This window comes from Gopherus flavomarginatus, chromosome 1 (assembly GCF_025201925.1).
Source record: "Gopherus flavomarginatus isolate rGopFla2 chromosome 1, rGopFla2.mat.asm, whole genome shotgun sequence".
NCBI classification, from domain to species: domain Eukaryota; kingdom Metazoa; phylum Chordata; order Testudines; family Testudinidae; genus Gopherus; species Gopherus flavomarginatus.
The window spans coordinates 143,248,253-143,265,640 of record NC_066617.1 but is presented as its reverse complement, the minus strand read 5'-3'; the positions used below and the strand labels follow the sequence as shown (position 1 = coordinate 143,265,640).

The 17,388-nt window shown below is 48.0% G+C and overlaps 1 protein-coding gene across 2 annotated transcripts; it reads left to right on the top strand.

The window, feature by feature from the left end:
- The first annotated feature begins 1,961 nt into the window (after positions 1-1,961).
- On the top strand, positions 1,962-13,515 carry LOC127057639 (C-type lectin domain family 4 member A-like). Of its 2 annotated transcripts, XM_050966585.1 has the most exons (6): positions 1,962-2,264; positions 8,433-8,567; positions 10,929-11,027; positions 11,637-11,788; positions 12,039-12,172; positions 12,518-13,515. In XM_050966585.1, exons 1-6 carry the CDS (start codon positions 2,192-2,194, stop codon positions 12,666-12,668), a joined length of 744 nt encoding a protein of 247 aa, XP_050822542.1. In that variant the 5' UTR covers positions 1,962-2,191; the 3' UTR covers positions 12,669-13,515. The 2 variants fall into 2 exon arrangements, with proteins under 2 accessions (XP_050822542.1, XP_050822551.1); XM_050966594.1 differs by lacking the exon at positions 8,433-8,567.
- The last annotated feature ends 3,873 nt before the right edge of the window (positions 13,516-17,388 follow it).

The window sequence follows — 17,388 nt, the reverse complement described above, 5'->3', positions numbered from 1 at the left end:
TATTCCTTTGTACAGTATATAGAAATTGGTCTGTGGGTCTCCATGCAAAGCTTCAGGGCCTTGTGCACAACACTAAGATCCAGCAGGGTTATGTAGATGTATTCAGTGCTGTCAAGGACATTTGCAAGCGGATTTTGCAGCTCTGCCCTCAGATTTGCCAACCTCAGCTGCCTTGACAGGGACCTCCGTGGGGTCCTTTCTTGCCTGCTTCAGGAAATGAGTCACAGAAGCCAGACGTGCATGCACAGTTGGGGTGACTGACTGTACTGTCACTGAGGCTCGGATGTACTGTACTCATTTGAAGAGTTTGGTTTTGCTCACTCAGCTGGTACCAGGTGAACACTGGGAGGTTCCATGGCATGCTCAAACACTGCTGCCAGTACTGTGGGGGTGCCTAAGGGACCCTGGACTGACCATTGCTAGTACATTGCTTTCAGAGAGCAGTAGAAATATCCACCTATGCTGTTGCAGTGTTGTCTCTCAGAGACAGGCCTCTCTAGATGGCTTAGATGAGTGATTAGAAGATAAGGGGCTGGCTGCTGCTCTAGTGCTCATCAATAATTACTTTGATCATGATGACCCCATGGTCAGTGACAACAAAATGGCCATCAGCTGCCCATCATCTAGCCACATTCCCAGGATTCCCTGCAGAATGTCCTGGAGTGTGTAGATTGGTGTGGGGAGGGGCCCCTATGAGCAGGACTGGCAGTAGGTATACAACTGGCAGAGCCATGGGAAGATGGGAAGAAGGACACAGCAAATATCTAACCAGCAGCATCGCTCTGTGGGTAACTGCTCCAGTGGACTATCTGTCAAAAACTGATAAGGATGACTTTTGTTTTATTTTTCTTGGTAACTTATTTTGTTCTGTCTATTATTACTTGGAACCACTTAAATCCTACTTTTGATACTTAATACAATCACTTTTGCTTATTAATTAATCCAGAGTAAGTAATTAATACCTGGGGGAGCAAACAGCTGTGCATATCTCTCTATCAGTGTTATAGAGGGCGGACAATTTATGAGTTTACCCTGTATAAGCTTTATTCAGAGAAAAATGGATTTATCTGGGGCTTAGGCTCCCTGAAAGACTGAATACTGGGTGCTGGGAAAGTCTCTGTTAACTAAGAAGCCCCTGAGCTGAGTGTATCTCAGTTTCAGTGAACTGCGGGGTGTGTGGCCCAACCTCTTAGTCAGTGCTGTAGTTGACTGGAATGTCTTACGCAGCAAGACACAAGTGGAGGGAAGAATTCTCTGGCGGGGGGGTTGTTTTCAATGGCATCCCAGCACATCTAGTGCCAGTCTCGAGGGAATTTCTGTGACCGAACCTATCACACCCAGCTCCTGCAGTCAAGTGGCTATGTGATAATTTTAGCCTTCATTCTTAAACAAAAAGTAATTTTTCTAGCCCTCATGGCTATGGAGAAAGCTTCAAAATATCACACACACACACACACACACACACACACACACACACACACACACACACACACACACACACACACACACACACACACACACACACACACACACACACACACAGAGAGTGTACCCTAAAGGCTCAAAAAGCAGAAGGCAAATAAAAAGAACATCACATCTATTATTTTTACATTAACTCATAATTTTAAAGCCTAACTCATGATTTTTGAACATTTGAGGTTGGCAAGACTGTCCACTTCTCTAGTGGAGCGTCCTTGTTTGGTGACGGTGGTTCTGAGTGTGTTAAGGTATGTATCCTGCGTTTTCCCCTCAGAAAATATTCTGCGGTATCTGAGCACCTAGCTGTAGAACACCACCACTGCATAAAGACAGAAAATGAAACCCTACTGGCTGGGAAATGACTGACTGTGTATGTTTATTAGCAGTGGGGGATGCAACTTCTCTCTCAGCCACTAGGTTCCTGTTTTTCATTTAATATAAACCCATGAGGAAAAAAGCCCAGGCTGATTTTCTGAGTGAAGTTGTCCAAGAGTTGTCTGGGATATATCTCCATCTCCAGCACCTCCCAGCTCATCTTAAGGGCTTTCCTCTTCCTGTCTCTCCTCTTCTGACAGATGGGAGAAGGGGTGGCAGACACTCCAGATAGAAAGGACTCCATGACTGGCCTGTGGGTCTAGGGAATTAAAAGATCAATTCTAAATACAATAACAATATAAATATATAAAGAAGAGGGGTCGGCAACAATCTCCAAATGGCATCAGAGGTTACTTACGCTGAAGTAAAGTTCAAGAATGCGCCGCCACCAACACCTGCAGAGACCAAAGGTAAACTACAGACTATTTAGGGGAATGGGCTATGGAGACTTTCACTTTTGCAGCACTGTTTCCCATCTAGCCCTAGGCTAGGGGCAGAGTCTGGCTCAGGGGAATCAGGAAGTTGCTTGTTAGAGCCTTTCTCCTGTAGGCCACTGGCTGCCATCTGATCCTTAGATAATGGTGGTATAGATGAGATTTTTGCCAATACCTGGGCAGTGACAAGGGAAATTTCTAGGGTATAGGGAATCAAGAAAAAAGTTATAGATCTGGCCCTTTTTTTAGGTTGGATATTAGGAAAAACTTTTTCATTAGGAGAGTGGTGAAGCACTGGAATGGGTTACGTAGGGAGATGGTGGAATCTCCTTCCTTAGAGGTTTTTAAGATCAGGCTTGACAAAGCCCTGGCTGGGATGATTTAGTTGGGAATTAGCCCTGCTTTGAGCAGGGGGTTGGACTAGATGACCTCCTAAGGTCCCTTCCAACCCTGATATTCTATGATTCTATGAAAGAGATATAGGGAAGGAAATCTCCAGAGGAGATGCAGTGAGGGCATTAGAGGTTAGGGCATTTCAGAACTCCGCTTGAATATCCACATAGACACAAAGGGCTGAGATACAGAGAGGGGGATCTCTAGGGACACAGCCGGGGTGTGTGTGGCTGGAACAGCTCAGAGCAAGGTTATAATGTGAAGGATGATGGATGGGGTCATACCAGCAATAGAATTAGGAGACCCCACAAGGAGGACATATGGTATTGAAGTCTGTACCCACCAAGATGTTGGTAGCTAAAAGATTCAGGGGCCCAGGGAACAATACGTTGCCTAGAAGAGGGGCAGCAACAGCAACTAAACATACTGTTGTCAGGCCTTTTCCAGAGTATGGACAGGACCTGCAGTATCTCAGGGGTAGGCAGGGAGGAGAACCCAGAGCAGAGATTTCATGATGGCTGCCTGTCCTCTGTACCCTCATGAAAGCCAGCACTTACTGCAGGGGCAAGTAATCTGCCTGGATTGAGTGCAGAATTGAATTAGGTGAATAACTCAGGGGTTTTTTGATTCACTGGCAGATCTGAAAAAAAAATCAGTTTGGGTCAAACTGAATCCAAACTTTTTTGAAATTTTCAGCAAATTGTAAAAGTCGACAGAAGTCCCTATCAGGTTGAGCTAAATGTTTTGTTTCTGGGCATTCTTTAAAGGGCTAGGGGCATAAAACAGGTGGAGTTGGTGGTGCCCCCTCCTTCAGCCTAGTTAGGGCACTCACCTGAGAGATGGGAAACCCAGATTCAATTTCCCATTCTACAACAGGCATTTGAACCTTGGTTACATCCCCTCATGATCACCCTAACCACTAAGCTGTAGAGTCATTTTCTCAGTCGGGTCTAATGATTGTATTTTTCACAAAGAGGAAAAGTTTCTGCAGGAGAGACTGAAAGAACTCTATCTCTAGAATACATGATAGCCCCATTGTGAGGGCACTTCCCTGGCAAGGGGAAGCCTCAAGTCCCTGTCATAAGTACTAGTTAGTTCTTTATACAAACTGGAACAGTTTCAACAGGGGTAAGTGAGACACCCATCCCTGACTAGCCGGATGGTTAGGAGAGGGAGGGGCTGGTTTCAACTCCCTGTTCTCAAACAGCAAGTCAGATATGGGTCTTCCATGTCCCAGGGTGAGTGCCCTAACCACTGATCCAAAGGTTATAACGGGGCACTTCCTCTACTGGCTGTTCTGTGAATGGTACCTAAGTCCCCTTCTGAATCTAGCTCCCTGACTATATATATATATATATTAAGATAATCAATACTTTTTGTTAGACTGAAACTGCATTTTTTTTGTGAATAAACTGTCATCCAAAATTTTTTGCCCAGCTCTAGAGAAGGAAACAAAGGCTGAGTAGAAGAGATGGGCCTGACCAAATCCCTGGAGACTTTAAGTATCTGAGATCTGAAACTGGATCCAGTTTTGTGCCTCATGCCTAACTCTGCTGAAAAGTAACTAACATTTAATGATCAAAAAGATTGAAAATTGTTATTGCTATTAACAAATGTTGTATATAATGATGCAAATTTACTAGGTACTTTACAAGCATAAGAGATGTTCCCTGCCCCAATGGCCTTACAGCCTAACTGGCCTGGTCACTGCTCTGAACACTGTACAGATGAAGACAAAACAAACAGCAATGTAAGGAAGCATACTTCAGAAGCAGCAACATGTAGCACGATCGTAAAGGAGGAAAAGTTAGGAGGGGTTTCTAGAGGAAGACAGAGGAACCTGATGTGGACTGAAAATAATCCAAAAGTCAGGGGCTGCATGGGAGAAAGCACAATGCTGAGTGTGGAAGAAGGACATATAGGGAGCTGTGAGATGACAAGGTTGTGAGGATCAGCAGGAATAGAAGGGGGGTAAAATATAGGGAGGAAATGCAGGCTGGTCCATATTTATTTGGATACAGAAATTGCTCTGCCCTGTGGGTCTCCATCCCAAGCTGCAAGACCATATTCACAACCCCACGATGTGGCAGGATTATACAGATGTATTCAGTGCTGTCAAGGACATTCACAAACTGACTTTTCAGCTCTGCCCTCAGATTTGCCAATCTCAGCTGCCTTGACAGAGACCTGCTTGGGATCCTTCCCTGCCTTCTTCAGGAAATGAGTCACAGAAGCCAAATGCGCAGGCACAGTTGGGGTGACTGACTCAGTAACACTGTGCTGTCACTGAGGCTTGGATATACTGTACTCAGATATTCCTCCTGCCCTCACTCGTCCTCCTGTTAATATTCCCCCATGTCCTGTTCAAAAGGCATTTGATGAGTCTGCTCTTGCAGGTGAACATTGGGAGGTTCCAGGGCATGCTCAAACACTGCTGCAAGTTATGTGGGAGTTGCCTAAGGGACCCTGGACTGGCCAAAGCTAGTACATTACTTTCAGAGAGCAATAGAAATATCCACCAATGCTGCATGCTGTTGCTCTCACAGAGTCAGGGCCTCTCTAGATGACTCGGGTGAGTGATTAGAAGATAAGGGGTGTGACTAAAGTGCTGACTGCTGCTATAGTGCTCATGGATAATTACTTTGGTCATGTTGACCCCATGGTCAGTGAGAACAAAGCTGAACATAGGCTGCCTGTGTTCTAGCCACATTCCCAGGATTCTCTGCAGAGTGTCCCGGTGTGTGGAGAGTGGTATAGGGAGGGCCTCCCATGAGCAGGGCTGGTACTAGATAGACAACTGGCAGAGCCACTGGAAGATGGGGAGAAGGAGTCCAGCAAATAACAACCCAGCAGCTCCACTGCAATGCCAACTGCTCCAGGGAACTGTCAAAGACTGATGGGGGTGAGTTTCATGCTGCCTAGCTATCCATGGTGCATCCTTGAGAAGCTTGGAAACTCCTAAATTGGACAATGTGCTGGAGGGGGCTCTCAGGAGCTGCATATTAAAATGTCGGCACCAGAGGGATGGGAAGATTGGGGTGTTTTCCCTGTCTCTGATGGAGAAGTTTTGCTTCCTTTTTGGCTACTGCCGAGCCAGCCACTCAGATACTGTGATAGATATGAAGGTAGGTAGATCCTGCTAAAGATGACTTATCCAAAGGGCTCATAAAAATGCATCGGAACAGTCCCTTTTTACCTTTGGAATGGGGCAGAAGGGAGTTGAGTCAGGGATTTAAAAATCTCCCAGAGGATGAGGCCTCCTGATCTCCCCTGCAAAGATCATGCATAGACACAGCCACACGCCCCCAGTAAACGAGCACAGTGTAACAGCTAGTGGGAGCTGAGGAGAAAATGTTTTGTTTTGTTTTCCTCAAAAAATGAAAGCAGACACTACCCGTGAACATTTTGTTTTGTCAAAAACCCAATATTCCATTTAAAAAACAAACGTTTCAATGGACAATTTTCAACCAACCTCAGTAACTATCGGTGTACTCACTGTGTATTTTAGAAATGATATATACACTTTCCCAGCAGAGTGCACTATCAAAAGCCTTGCTTCTGACTGTTACCCTGTCTGCTGCTGCTACTGGGTGACTTGAGAATTACAAACTGAACAAGGGAGGAAAAAAATGAATCTCTCTAGACCTAAACTTAAACTATTACATCCTCTCAAGGGACCTTCACCAGGTATTAGCACTCCAGCTACTTTACTCTTCTCCTGCAATAAGTGTTGCTGTCCCTAGTCCCCTCCCTTATTCTCCATGCTCCTGTGTTCCTGCAGTGCTCTTTACTGGGACCTGGAGCAGCCAGTCCCTCAGTGAGTGTTTCCCTCTCCTTCCCTCTGTGCATGACCCATTCCCCTCCCTCCTCTGTCACCGCCCTGGTACCCGTGGTGTCCCTCGCGGTAGGGAAGAGATGGGGTTCAGCTGTATTGTATCTAGAAAGGATTCTTTTGTGAGGCAGCTGGACACAGATAGACCATCCTGTGGTTCTCTATGATTCTCAAGCTCCCAGACTGCCTAATGACGCTGGGCTGCTTAGTGTCCCTAAATTCTGCTCTGGAGTGAGTAGTGGTGCAAGGGGCAGCTGACTACACTAGTTAGCATGACTAGCCTCTCATGTGTCTCCATTGCACTTCTTCCTCACAATCATCCCCACTCTCCTCATTTCACCTGCTGGTGCACCACCTATCCCACCCCAACCACTGGGTCCAAACACACGTGGAGGAAATAGAAGTTAGAACAATAAAACATTCTCTGGGGAGTGTGGAATGCTCTGGGAATGCCCTAGAAAAAGCTTCACTTAGAGCTAAGCTTTACTTAGCTTCACTTCATATGAGATCATAATAATACCTAGCTCTTAAACAGCGCTTTTTACTTAGATCTTAAAGTGCTACATGAAGTTTGGCAGCTGTGGGCATACTCTGGTGAGACATGAAGAGCTCCCTCAAACACGTAACTCCATAGAATCATAGATTAGGGTTGAAGGAAACCTCAGGAGGTCATCTAGTTCAAAACCCTGCTCCAAGCAGGGCCAACCCCAACTAAATCATCCCAGCCAGGGCTTCGTCAAGCTGGGCCTTAAAGACCTCTAAGGATGGAGATTCCACCGCCTCCCTAGGTAACCCATTCAGTGCTTCACCACCCTCCTAGAGAAATAGTTTTTCCTAATATCCAACCTAGACCTCCCACACTGCAACTTGAGACCATTGCTCCTTGTTCTGTCATCTGCCACCACTGAAAACAGCTGAGCTACAACCTCTTTGGAACCCCACTTCAGGTAGTTGAAGGCTGCTATCAAATCCTGCCCTAATCTTCTCTTCTGCAGACTAAATAAACCCAGTTCCCCCAGCCTTTACTCATAAGTCAAGTGCCCCAGCCCATAATCATTTTTGGTGCCCTCCGCTGGACTCTATCCAATTTGTCCACATCCTTTCTGTAGTGGAGTGCCCAAAACTGGATGCAATACTCACCAGTGCCAAATAGAGGAGAATAATCACTTCCCCGGATCTGCTGGCAATGCTCCTACTTATACAGCCCAAAATACTGTTAGCCTTCTTGGCAACAAGGGCACACCATTGACTCATATACCACTTCTGGTCCACTATAATTCCCAGGTCTTTTTTCTGCAGAACTGCCGCTTAACTAGTAGGTCCCCATCCTGTAGCAATCCATGGGATTCTTCTGTCCTAAGTGCAGGACTCTGCACTTATCCTTGTTGAACCTCAGCAGATTTCTTTTAGCCCAATCCTCCAATTTGTCTAGGTCACTCTGGACCCTATCCCTACCCTCCAGTGTATCTAACTCTCCCCCCATCTTAGTGCCATCCATGAACTTGCTCAGGGTGCAATCCATCCCATCATCCAGATCATTAATGAGGATGTTGAACAAAACCGGCCCCAGAACAGACCCCTGGGGTACTCTGCTTGATACTGGCTGCCAACTAGACATTGAGCCCAATGATCTAGCCAGTTTTATATCCACCATGCCCCTCAAAAACTTAATTTCAGTCCCGAATACCTGTGATTGGAATATTTGCTCACTATAGGGGCTGTAGTTGGGGAGTTTGGCTTGGAATTTGAGCTTCATCAAAGGGGTCTTCACCCAGAGTTCTAATTTGGTCCTGTCACTAAGAACATTTAAACTCTTGACTAAGGGTTGATATTTGGTCTCTGCATGAAGTTTTTCATTCGGCTGCTCACACCCAGAAGGCAGGGCTACCATCAGCAGAACTGACTGTTTTGGGGGCTAGGGGGGTCTTTGCCTTTAGTACCTCCAGAGAAGAGCACGCCACAGAGTGCACCCCAGAAACCTACCTGGCAATTCCTGCGGTTGGTCTCAGCACTGTTGCTGTTGCTGTGTGTCTCTCTCCTCATTGCCCTCATTGGTAAGTATATAATGGCTGATTATCCAAGAGGGAGAGGAATTGTTTGAGGAGGATGCCTGAGAGAGGAGATCTGGGAATAAAGGGGATAAAATTAAGCAAAGAGGGAAATATCCTGCTGGATAATCAGGAAACAATTCCCAGCAGAGGTGTTTGTTAGACTGTGGAAGAGTCTTCTTGAAGACAGGGTGGGAGCCCAAATATTTGGTCCCAGAGAAAGCCCTGAAGAATATATTGTTGGGAGCAGTCCTTGTTTGGCTGGCAAAGGGGGAAGGGTGAGTGGATGAACAAGATTAGAAATGGGCAGCAAGCAATACGGTCACTTGAGAAAAGTATGTCTGGGATATGAGGGAAGGATTTGGCAGTAGGAGGAGGTGGGTGGTAAATGTCCAGAGGATGAGGGATGTTAACTTGCAATGGTAGGGTGTGAGATGCTCAGAAGGATCAGTGGAAAATATCTAGCACTGTACCTGGGCACCAGTTCTAATCCAACTCTATGTCATGTAGACTGGATGAGTTGAGGGATCAGGGAATGGGGTTGTGAGCCTTTCCCTTCCCTTCTAGAGTATCAGTTCTAATCCAGCTCCAACTACTGGGGTCCAGGTGAACCAAACGGATTGGAGGAGGAATACACAGCCTTTCAGCTCCAGGACACTGGTTCCAATTTGGCTCCAGTTCAGACAGACTGGATGGCTCAGGGGGAATGAGATACAGAGCCTATTGCATCTGGGGCACCAGTTCCTAGAAGTAATTTCTAATTTCTTATAATTTTTTTTACTTATAATCCAAATAGCTTTAAACATGTTTAGGGCACTTGTCCTCATTGAGGACATCATCCTCATTACTAGTCCTGCAAGGTGCTGTGCACCATCAGCTCACTGACTTCAACAGGAATTGGGGGTGCGCAGCACATCAGAGGATACGGTCACATACCTATGGAGAGATCAACTAGTCTATTTTTAAGCTTCAACTTTTGTTTTAAATGGAATGTATCTTTCTGCTCACTGAGACAGCTCAAATAACTCCAAACTACCATAACATTTGGGCTAACTAACCATAAGACATTTCTGCTGTAACCTGCAGACTGCTGCTTCTCCATTAGATCACTCAATGCATTTCTTAAGCTGCTTCACCTTCCATACACTCCTTTCAACTAGCATCACTTCAAGAAGTGGAAATCAGGTGTCTAAATACATTAGTAGCCCATATCAGGCTTAGTCATAAAGTTAGCAAAAAAAAGTATCTTATTTATCAAGAACAAAAACAAATATAATCTAACATGGAATTGAAAGCATTAAAGAAAAAGTTTTATGCACAGAAACCACTCATCTTACCTTATCTGTGTAAGTCTGTCTTGAGCTTCTTAATTATTTACAAATATACAGGCAGATTGTGCTGTGACCTGTCCGTGTCTGGTGTCATTGCTCAGCACCAACCCCTGTTGTTGGGTTACTGGGAGGGCTTGTGGAGGAATATCTCTCCTCCAGAGCCCACCACAATCTACCTATGAAGGGAGCTTCTGAGACACACCAAACTGAGCTCCCTTCAGCCTCTTCAGGTTCCCTCCTCAGGTTCAATCCTTCCTGAGTTAGCCCAGCTCTCCAGGTAAGTCTAGCCAGACCTTCTGTCTCACCCTCACACACCCTCCAACTCATGGTTCCTTTTACAGCCCTGTCACCATTCCCAGATGTCTCTCTCTTGATCCACTCTCCAACATCACCTTGACCAACTCCCAAGAAGCTCCACACACCCCGGTGATATCACCAGCCTTGGCAGTTCTTTCACAGGGAGCTGTGGGGAAAAGCAAGAGATTTCACTGTGCTCTAATCTCTTTAACTCTAGGGGCAGAGTTGCTTCCCGGCAAATAGGCATTGGTGTGTGGCCTCAGAGTTCTGAAAGAGGCATTTGCCCGAATGCTGTTTCTGACCACACCAGTTTCAGGAGTCGTGTCAATAAATAAGTTACAGCAAGAAAATACCCAGACTCCACTGATTTTCTGATATCTGCTACTGTTTGGATGAGGGGTACCAGTATTAATAACCTGTTGCCTAGCCACATTCACCCTCATCTTTCCCCTTTGGGGTCAGACACTCTTCTTGCCATACTGACCAAGATGGGTTGTCTTATTCTAGTCAATCAATAAAACTGGTGCCCACCACCAGAAGTAATATGAAGAGAGCTGAGCTGCCCTATTGTCCCAGGGGAGGTGGTTGTTGGCACTTGTGACAATAATGGACGCTTACAAGGGGCAGCCACATTGGGACTGTCCATGGCCAGGAGATGAAGAAATAGGGTTGCACCCAAGCGGGGGAGAAGGAGGGTATAGTTGGATCCATTCTCCTTTTTTCCTCTCTTGTTTTCCAGTCACTCTACTCAAGGGAAATGGAGGCTGTGAAGAGCACAAGGCCCTGCCCCAGAGTTCTGCAGAGTGGCGTTGTGTCCTGGGGAGAGCTGAGGTGAAAGGTCAGTGACTCTGAAAGAGAGAGAGGGAGGGAGAGACTAACCCAGGTCTGAATCAACAGGGGCCGGAGGGACTGATGTATGGGGGAGAGGATGGGAACAAAATAAAGTCTGTACAGATTGACTGAGTGAGGGCTAAGAGGAGAAATAGCAACTTTCTACAAGTCCAGGCAGGGTGTGAACAACAACAAGAGGGAGGGGCTAGCTGAGTGTGTTCACAGGAGGAAGGGATAAAGGGGAGCGAAAGAAGCTCATTTCAGGATGGGGATGAGGAAACATTCCCTATCTCTGAGGGCCTATTAGACTATTGACAAGTCTCCCCAGGGAAAGAGGTTGAACATTAACTGAGTCATTTTGCTTTTTCTAGATGTCAGCTAACACACGTTAATCTACACTGGGTTTATTGACTGTCTGAGCTAACATGTTCTAACAGCACATTATCTAGCCTAGTCTGGACAAAGTCTCAGAACTGGAGAAGTCAAAGCCCGATGGAATAAACTATAGGGAACAATCCCGCATTGTCTCCAGAGAATGAGAAAGAGGCAGATTAGTAGGGATTTTCCATCTCTCATTATTACGAGTTCTTCTCCTTGACTTTCTCTTCCCTCACAGGGCAAGTCTGGACATGCTGTCCCATGGGCTGGAAGCACTTCCAGTCCAGCTGCTACTACTTCTCTAGAGACATCATGAACTGGGGTGACAGTGAGACAAACTGCACAGGGATGGGCTCCCACTTGGTGGTGATCAACACAGGAACTGAGCAGGTAACTCTCTGGGGATTAGACTCTTTGGGGAGCCGAGCATTCAGATCTTTAGAGAATCCCCTCTGCCTCTGGAATTTGGGGTCTATTGAAGGTGAGCTGGGAATTCAGTCTCCCTATTCATTCAATCCTGGGATTTCCCAGCCATCATCTTCTCTCTCTCGAGCGCACACACGTGTGCTCCAGGGACTCCTGCCCACTACTGTCAGCTCAATGACTGAATGTGGGCAATTAATTTGTAATTTTTATTCAGGATTTCATTTTCAATTGGACAAAGACAGCTTTTACGTTTATCTCAGACGGGAGTTACTATATCGGTCTGACAGATCAGGCAGAGGAAGGCCAGTGGCACTGGGTGGATCAGACTCCATATAATGAGACTGCAGCGTGAGTATCTCCTGTGATGGAGACAAATTACTGTCTCCTCCTTAGTCCCGCAGGTTAACATACAGTGTAATGGACGTGCAAAGGGGTGAGGGTTGCGGGAAGGACAAAGGAGCTTTGGCCATACTGTAGCTACAAGTGCTTCTTGTCTAGTAAAGAGTAAATTTGTTGGGGGAACATGAGCAGATTCTATAAATCCTTTTCAAGGAAACAGTGTACAGCCTGGTAGGAGAATCTTTTGGGTTAACTAAAGGGTTTAATTTGCCCCCTTCTTTCATCCGCACCTGTTAGAATTTGTTGAACACTTGAAACTCATACCAATATGTATCTCACACATGTTTCTTACAGATTCTGGAGACAAAATGAACCTAGTAATGGCAACATGGAGAACTGTGCTGTCATGCATATAGAGACAAAGGCAAATAGGAAGAATTGGAATGATATTCCGTGTTCCACTAAAGTATATAGAATTTGTGAAACTGCTGCAACAAGTTTTTGAGGAAAGAAACCCCATCCAGGATGTGAAGCCAGAAAGAGAGAGAAGAGAGCCAATCCCTGGCTAGAGGCAGCTGAGAAAGAGATCTGATTGGAAGGTTTGGTTCAGATGTGGAACTTGTGCTGTAATTATGGAGTGGGAGGTTACTGTGTTCAATGTTTCAAACTCACCCATACGCACAAAATAATTTTGAAAAAAAAAGGTAAAATGTTCAGAAGTAGAAAAGAGGTAATTTTCAGCAGAACTCTGTTTATGATGTCACAAAGGTGGACTATGCCAGCACTCAACATTTCTAGAGGACCTGGGTTGCTAAGGGCAGGGCCCAGCGGCTTTGGCCTTGAAAGAGTTGAAGAGAGAGTTACTATTCACGATTTACCCACTCAGTGCTTGTCATAAACAGATAGTAGGAGTTAACAGAACAAAAGTACTTTATATCTCTTTTGACTGTAAAGGGTTAACAAGTTCAGTGAGTCTGGCTGTCACCTGACCAGAGGGCCAATCAGGGGACAGGATACTTTCAAATCTTGAGGGAGGGAAGTTTTTGTGTGTGCTGTTAGAATTGTTTTTCTCTCTGGGTTCTGAGAGTGACCAGATATGCAACCAGGTTTCTCTCCAATCTCTCTGATACAGGCTCTTATATGTCCAGAATAGTGAGTACTAGGTAGATAAGGCGAGTTAGGCTTATGTCTGTTTTCTTTATTTGCAAATGTGTATTTGGCTGGAAGGATTTTAATTTGTACTTGTATACTTAGGCTGGGAGGGTATTCCCAGTGTCTAAAGCTGAAAGACCCTGTAACATATTCCATCTTAAATTTACAAAGATAATTTTTACTGTTTTTTCTTTCTTTAATTAAAAGCTTGTCTTGTTTAAGAACCTGATTGTTTTTTTTTATTCTAGTGAGACCCCCGGGGACTGGGTCTGGATCCACCAGGGAATTGGTGGGGAGAAAGGAGGGAAGGGGGAGAGAAAAAGACGGTTACTCACCTTTGTAACTGTTGTTCTTCGAGATGTGTTGCTCATATCCATTCCAGTTAGGTGTGCGCGCGCCGCGTGCACGTTCGTTGGAGACTTTTTACCCTAGCAACACTCGGTGGGCCAGCAGGTCGCCCCCTGGAGTGGCGCCGGCATGGCGCCTGATATATACCCCTGCTGGCCCGCCTGCTCCTCAGTTCCTTCTTGCCGGCTACTCCGACAGTGGGGAAGGAGGGCAGGTGTGGAATGGATATAAGCAACACATCTTGAAGAACAACAGTTACAAAGGTGAGTAACCGTCTTTTCTTCTTCGAGTGCTTGCTCATATCCATTCCAGTTAGGTGATTCCCAAGCCTTACCTAGGCGGTGGGGTCGGAGTGAGACGTTGCGGACTGCAAAACCACTGCGCCAAAAGCGGCATCGTTTCTAGCTTGCTGTACCAGCGCATAGTGTGATGCAAAGGTGTGCACAGAAGACCATGTGGCCGCACGGCAGATTTCCTGTATGGGGACATGAGCCAGAAACGCGGCCGATGAAGCCTGAGCCCTGGTAGAATGGGTGGTCAGGGGTCCCGCTGGCACACTGGCCAAGTCGTAACATGTCCTGATGCAGGACGTGACCCAGGATGCGATACGCTGGGAGGAGATTGCCATGCCTCTCATGCGTTCTGCTACTGCCACAAACAATTGTGGTGAACGCCGGAAGGGTTTTGTTCTCTCAATGTAGAACGCGAGAGCTCTTCGGACATTCAAGGAGTGGAGCTGTTGCTCTCTTCGGGATGAATGCGGCTTTGGGTAAAAGACTGGCAGGAAGACGTCTTGGTTAATATGGAAGGCGGAAACGACCTTAGGGAGGAACGCCGGGTGCGGTCGCAGCTGTACCTTGTCCTTATGGAACACCGTGTACGGAGGGTCCACGGTCAGAGCCCGAAGCTCGGAGACTCGCCGGGCCGATGTAATAGCGACTAGGAAGGCCACCTTCCAGGATAGGTACAGCAGCGAGCATGTGGCTAAGGGCTCGAAGGGGGGCGCCATGAGCCTGGTTAGAACCAGGTTCAGGTCCCAAGTAGGGGTAGGCCGTCTGACCTGGGGGTATAGCCGTTCCAGGCCCTTGATAAATCTTGACACCATTGGGTGAGAAAAGACGGACTTGCCAGCCTCGCCTGGGTGGAAGGTGGATATAGCCGCGAGGTGGACGCTTAGAGAGGAGATCGCCAAGCCGTGCTGCTTGAGAGACCACACGTAGTCCAAGATGGTGGGGACTAGCACGGCGAGTGGATTGTGGTTGTGCTGACTGCACCAGCAGCAGAAGCGTTTCCATTTCGCTAGGTAGGTTGAATGCGTGGAAGGCTTCCTGCTGCCCAACAACACTTGTTGTACTGCATCGGAACAGCGCAACTCGGATTGGCTTAACCAGCCAGGAGCCATGCAGACAGATGGAGGGATTGAAGATCCGGATGGCGCATCCTGCCGAAGTCCTGTGTGATCAGGTCCGGCCAAAGAGGTAGGGCAATCGGATTTGCCAGGGAGAGATCGAGCAGCATGGTGTACCAAGGCTACCGCGGCCATGCCGGAGTGATCAGGATGAGGCGGGCCTTGTTTCTCCGGACCTTGATCAGGACTCGATGGACAAGAGGGAAGGGTGGGAAGGCGTAGCAAAGGCGACCCGTCCACGGTATGAGAAACGCGTCCGACAGGGAGCCCGGGGAGCGGCCCTGCAGAGAGCAGAACACCTGGCATTTCCTGTTCGATCTGGAGGCGAACAGGTCTATCTGGGGAAACCCCCATCTCTGGAAAATGACATAGAGGACGTCCGGACGGATGGACCATTCGTGGGACAGGAAGGATCTGCTCAGGTGATCCGCCAGGGTGTTCCGCACTCCCGGGAGAAAGGAGGCCACTAGATGAATAGAGTGGGCTATGCAAAAGTCCCACAGACGTATTGCTTCCTGACACAGCGGGGAGGACCGGGTCCCGCCCTGCTTGTTGATGTAATACATGGCCGTTGTGTTGTCCGTGAATACCGCAACACAACGACCGTGCAAATGGCGTTGGAATGTCTGGCATGCTAGGCGAACGGCCCGTAGCTCCCGCACATTGATGTGAAGAGTCAACTCTCTCTGTGACCACAGGCCCTGTGCACGCAGGGTCCCCAGGTGCGCCCCCCAGCCCAGCGATGATGTGTCCGTTGTCAGGGACGCTGATGGCTGTGGGGCGTGAAACGGGAGGCCCACACACACTTGGGAGGGCATTGTCCACCAGCCTAGGGAGCCTAGAACATTCGGTGGAATCGTTACAATTGTGTCTATGGCATCCCTGCGTGGTCGATAGACCGACGCTAGCCAGGTCTGCAACGGGCGCATGCGGAGTCTTGCGTGTCTGGCGACGAAGGTGCATGCGGCCATGTGCCCCAGGAGAGCGAGGCACGTTCGAGCAGATGTGGTCGGGAAGGCCCGCAGGCTTGTGACCATGGACACTATGGCTTGGAATCGGTGCCGGGGGAGGCTGGCCGTCGCGAGGTTGGAGTCCAGCACTGCCCCTATGAATTCTATGCTCCGCGTAGGCACCAGAGTGGACTTGCCCGGATTGATGGTCAGGCCTAGGCTCGCAAACAGCTCCGTGATGATGGCGATGTGTCCGGTCACCTGCTCTTCCGACGTGCCTCGGATGAGCCAGTCGTCGAGGTAAGGGAAGACATGGATACGACGACGTCGCAGGGCAGCAGCGACGACCGCCATACATTTGGTGAACACCCGGGGGGCCGAGGAGAGCCCAAAGGGGAGGACCGTGAACTGGTAGTGGTCCTGATTCACCACAAAGCGGAGATACCGTCTGTGCGGGGGGAAGATCTCAATGTGGAAGTACGCATCCTTCATGTCGAGAGCGGCGTACCAATCTCCTGAATCCAGGGAAGGAATGATGGTTCCTAATGTTACCATGCGGAACTTGAACTTTTTTATGAATTTGTTCAGGCCTCGCAGGTCCAGGATGGGTCGTAGGCCCCCTTTTGATTTGGGTATTAAGAAGTACCAGGAATAAAACCCCTTGCCCCTTAGCTCCCTTGGCACTTCCTCTATAGCCCCAATGGACAGGAGCTTGTGAACCTCCTGGACGATAAGTTGCTCGTGAGAGGGGTCCCTGAAGAGGGACAAGGAGGGAGGATGGGAGGGGGGTGGAGAAACAAACTGAAGATGGTAACCAAACTGCACCGTGCTCAGGACCCAACGATCCGAAGTCAGCTGGGACCATGACGGTAGGAAGTGGCGGAGGCGGTTGAGGAAATGAAGTGGATCCAGAGAGGGGATTGGTAAGCTGCTCTCGGGCGCACCTTCAAAAGTTCGCCTTGGGTCCCTGCGGTGGCTTTTCGGACCCGGAAGTGTTACCCCTTTGAGGACCTGACTGTCATCTGTGACTTGGCCGGCCTCGCCTCCGGTTGAAGTCTTGTCTGGGGCGAGGCGGGGGGTAAGTGCGCTGATGGTAGGGGCGGAATGGCCTTCTCTGAGTCTGGGGCATGTGCATTCCCAGAGAACGCATAATGACCCGGTTATCCTTTAGGCTCTGTAGCCTGGGATCCGTCTTTTCAGAGAAGAGGCCCTGCTGATCGAATGGCAGGTCCTGGATCGTGTATTGCAGCTCTGGCGGTAGTCCGGAAGACTGCAGCCACGATATACGGCGCATGGCTACGCCCGACGCCAGAGTCCTCGCTGCTGAATCTGCGGCATCTAAGGACGCCTGTAGCAAGGTTCTGGCG

Excerpts from the sequence above, each read along its gene's own strand:
- LOC127057639 (XM_050966585.1), top strand. The coding sequence starts at position 2,192 with ATGGCATCAGAGGTTACTTACGCTGAAGTAAAGTTCAAGAATGCGCCG. Across the intron at positions 8,568-10,928 it reads TCTCCTCATTGCCCTCATTG|TCACTCTACTCAAGGGAAAT; the intron begins GTAAGTATATAA and ends CTTGTTTTCCAG. Across the intron at positions 12,173-12,517 it reads CCATATAATGAGACTGCAGC|ATTCTGGAGACAAAATGAAC; the intron begins GTGAGTATCTCC and ends TGTTTCTTACAG.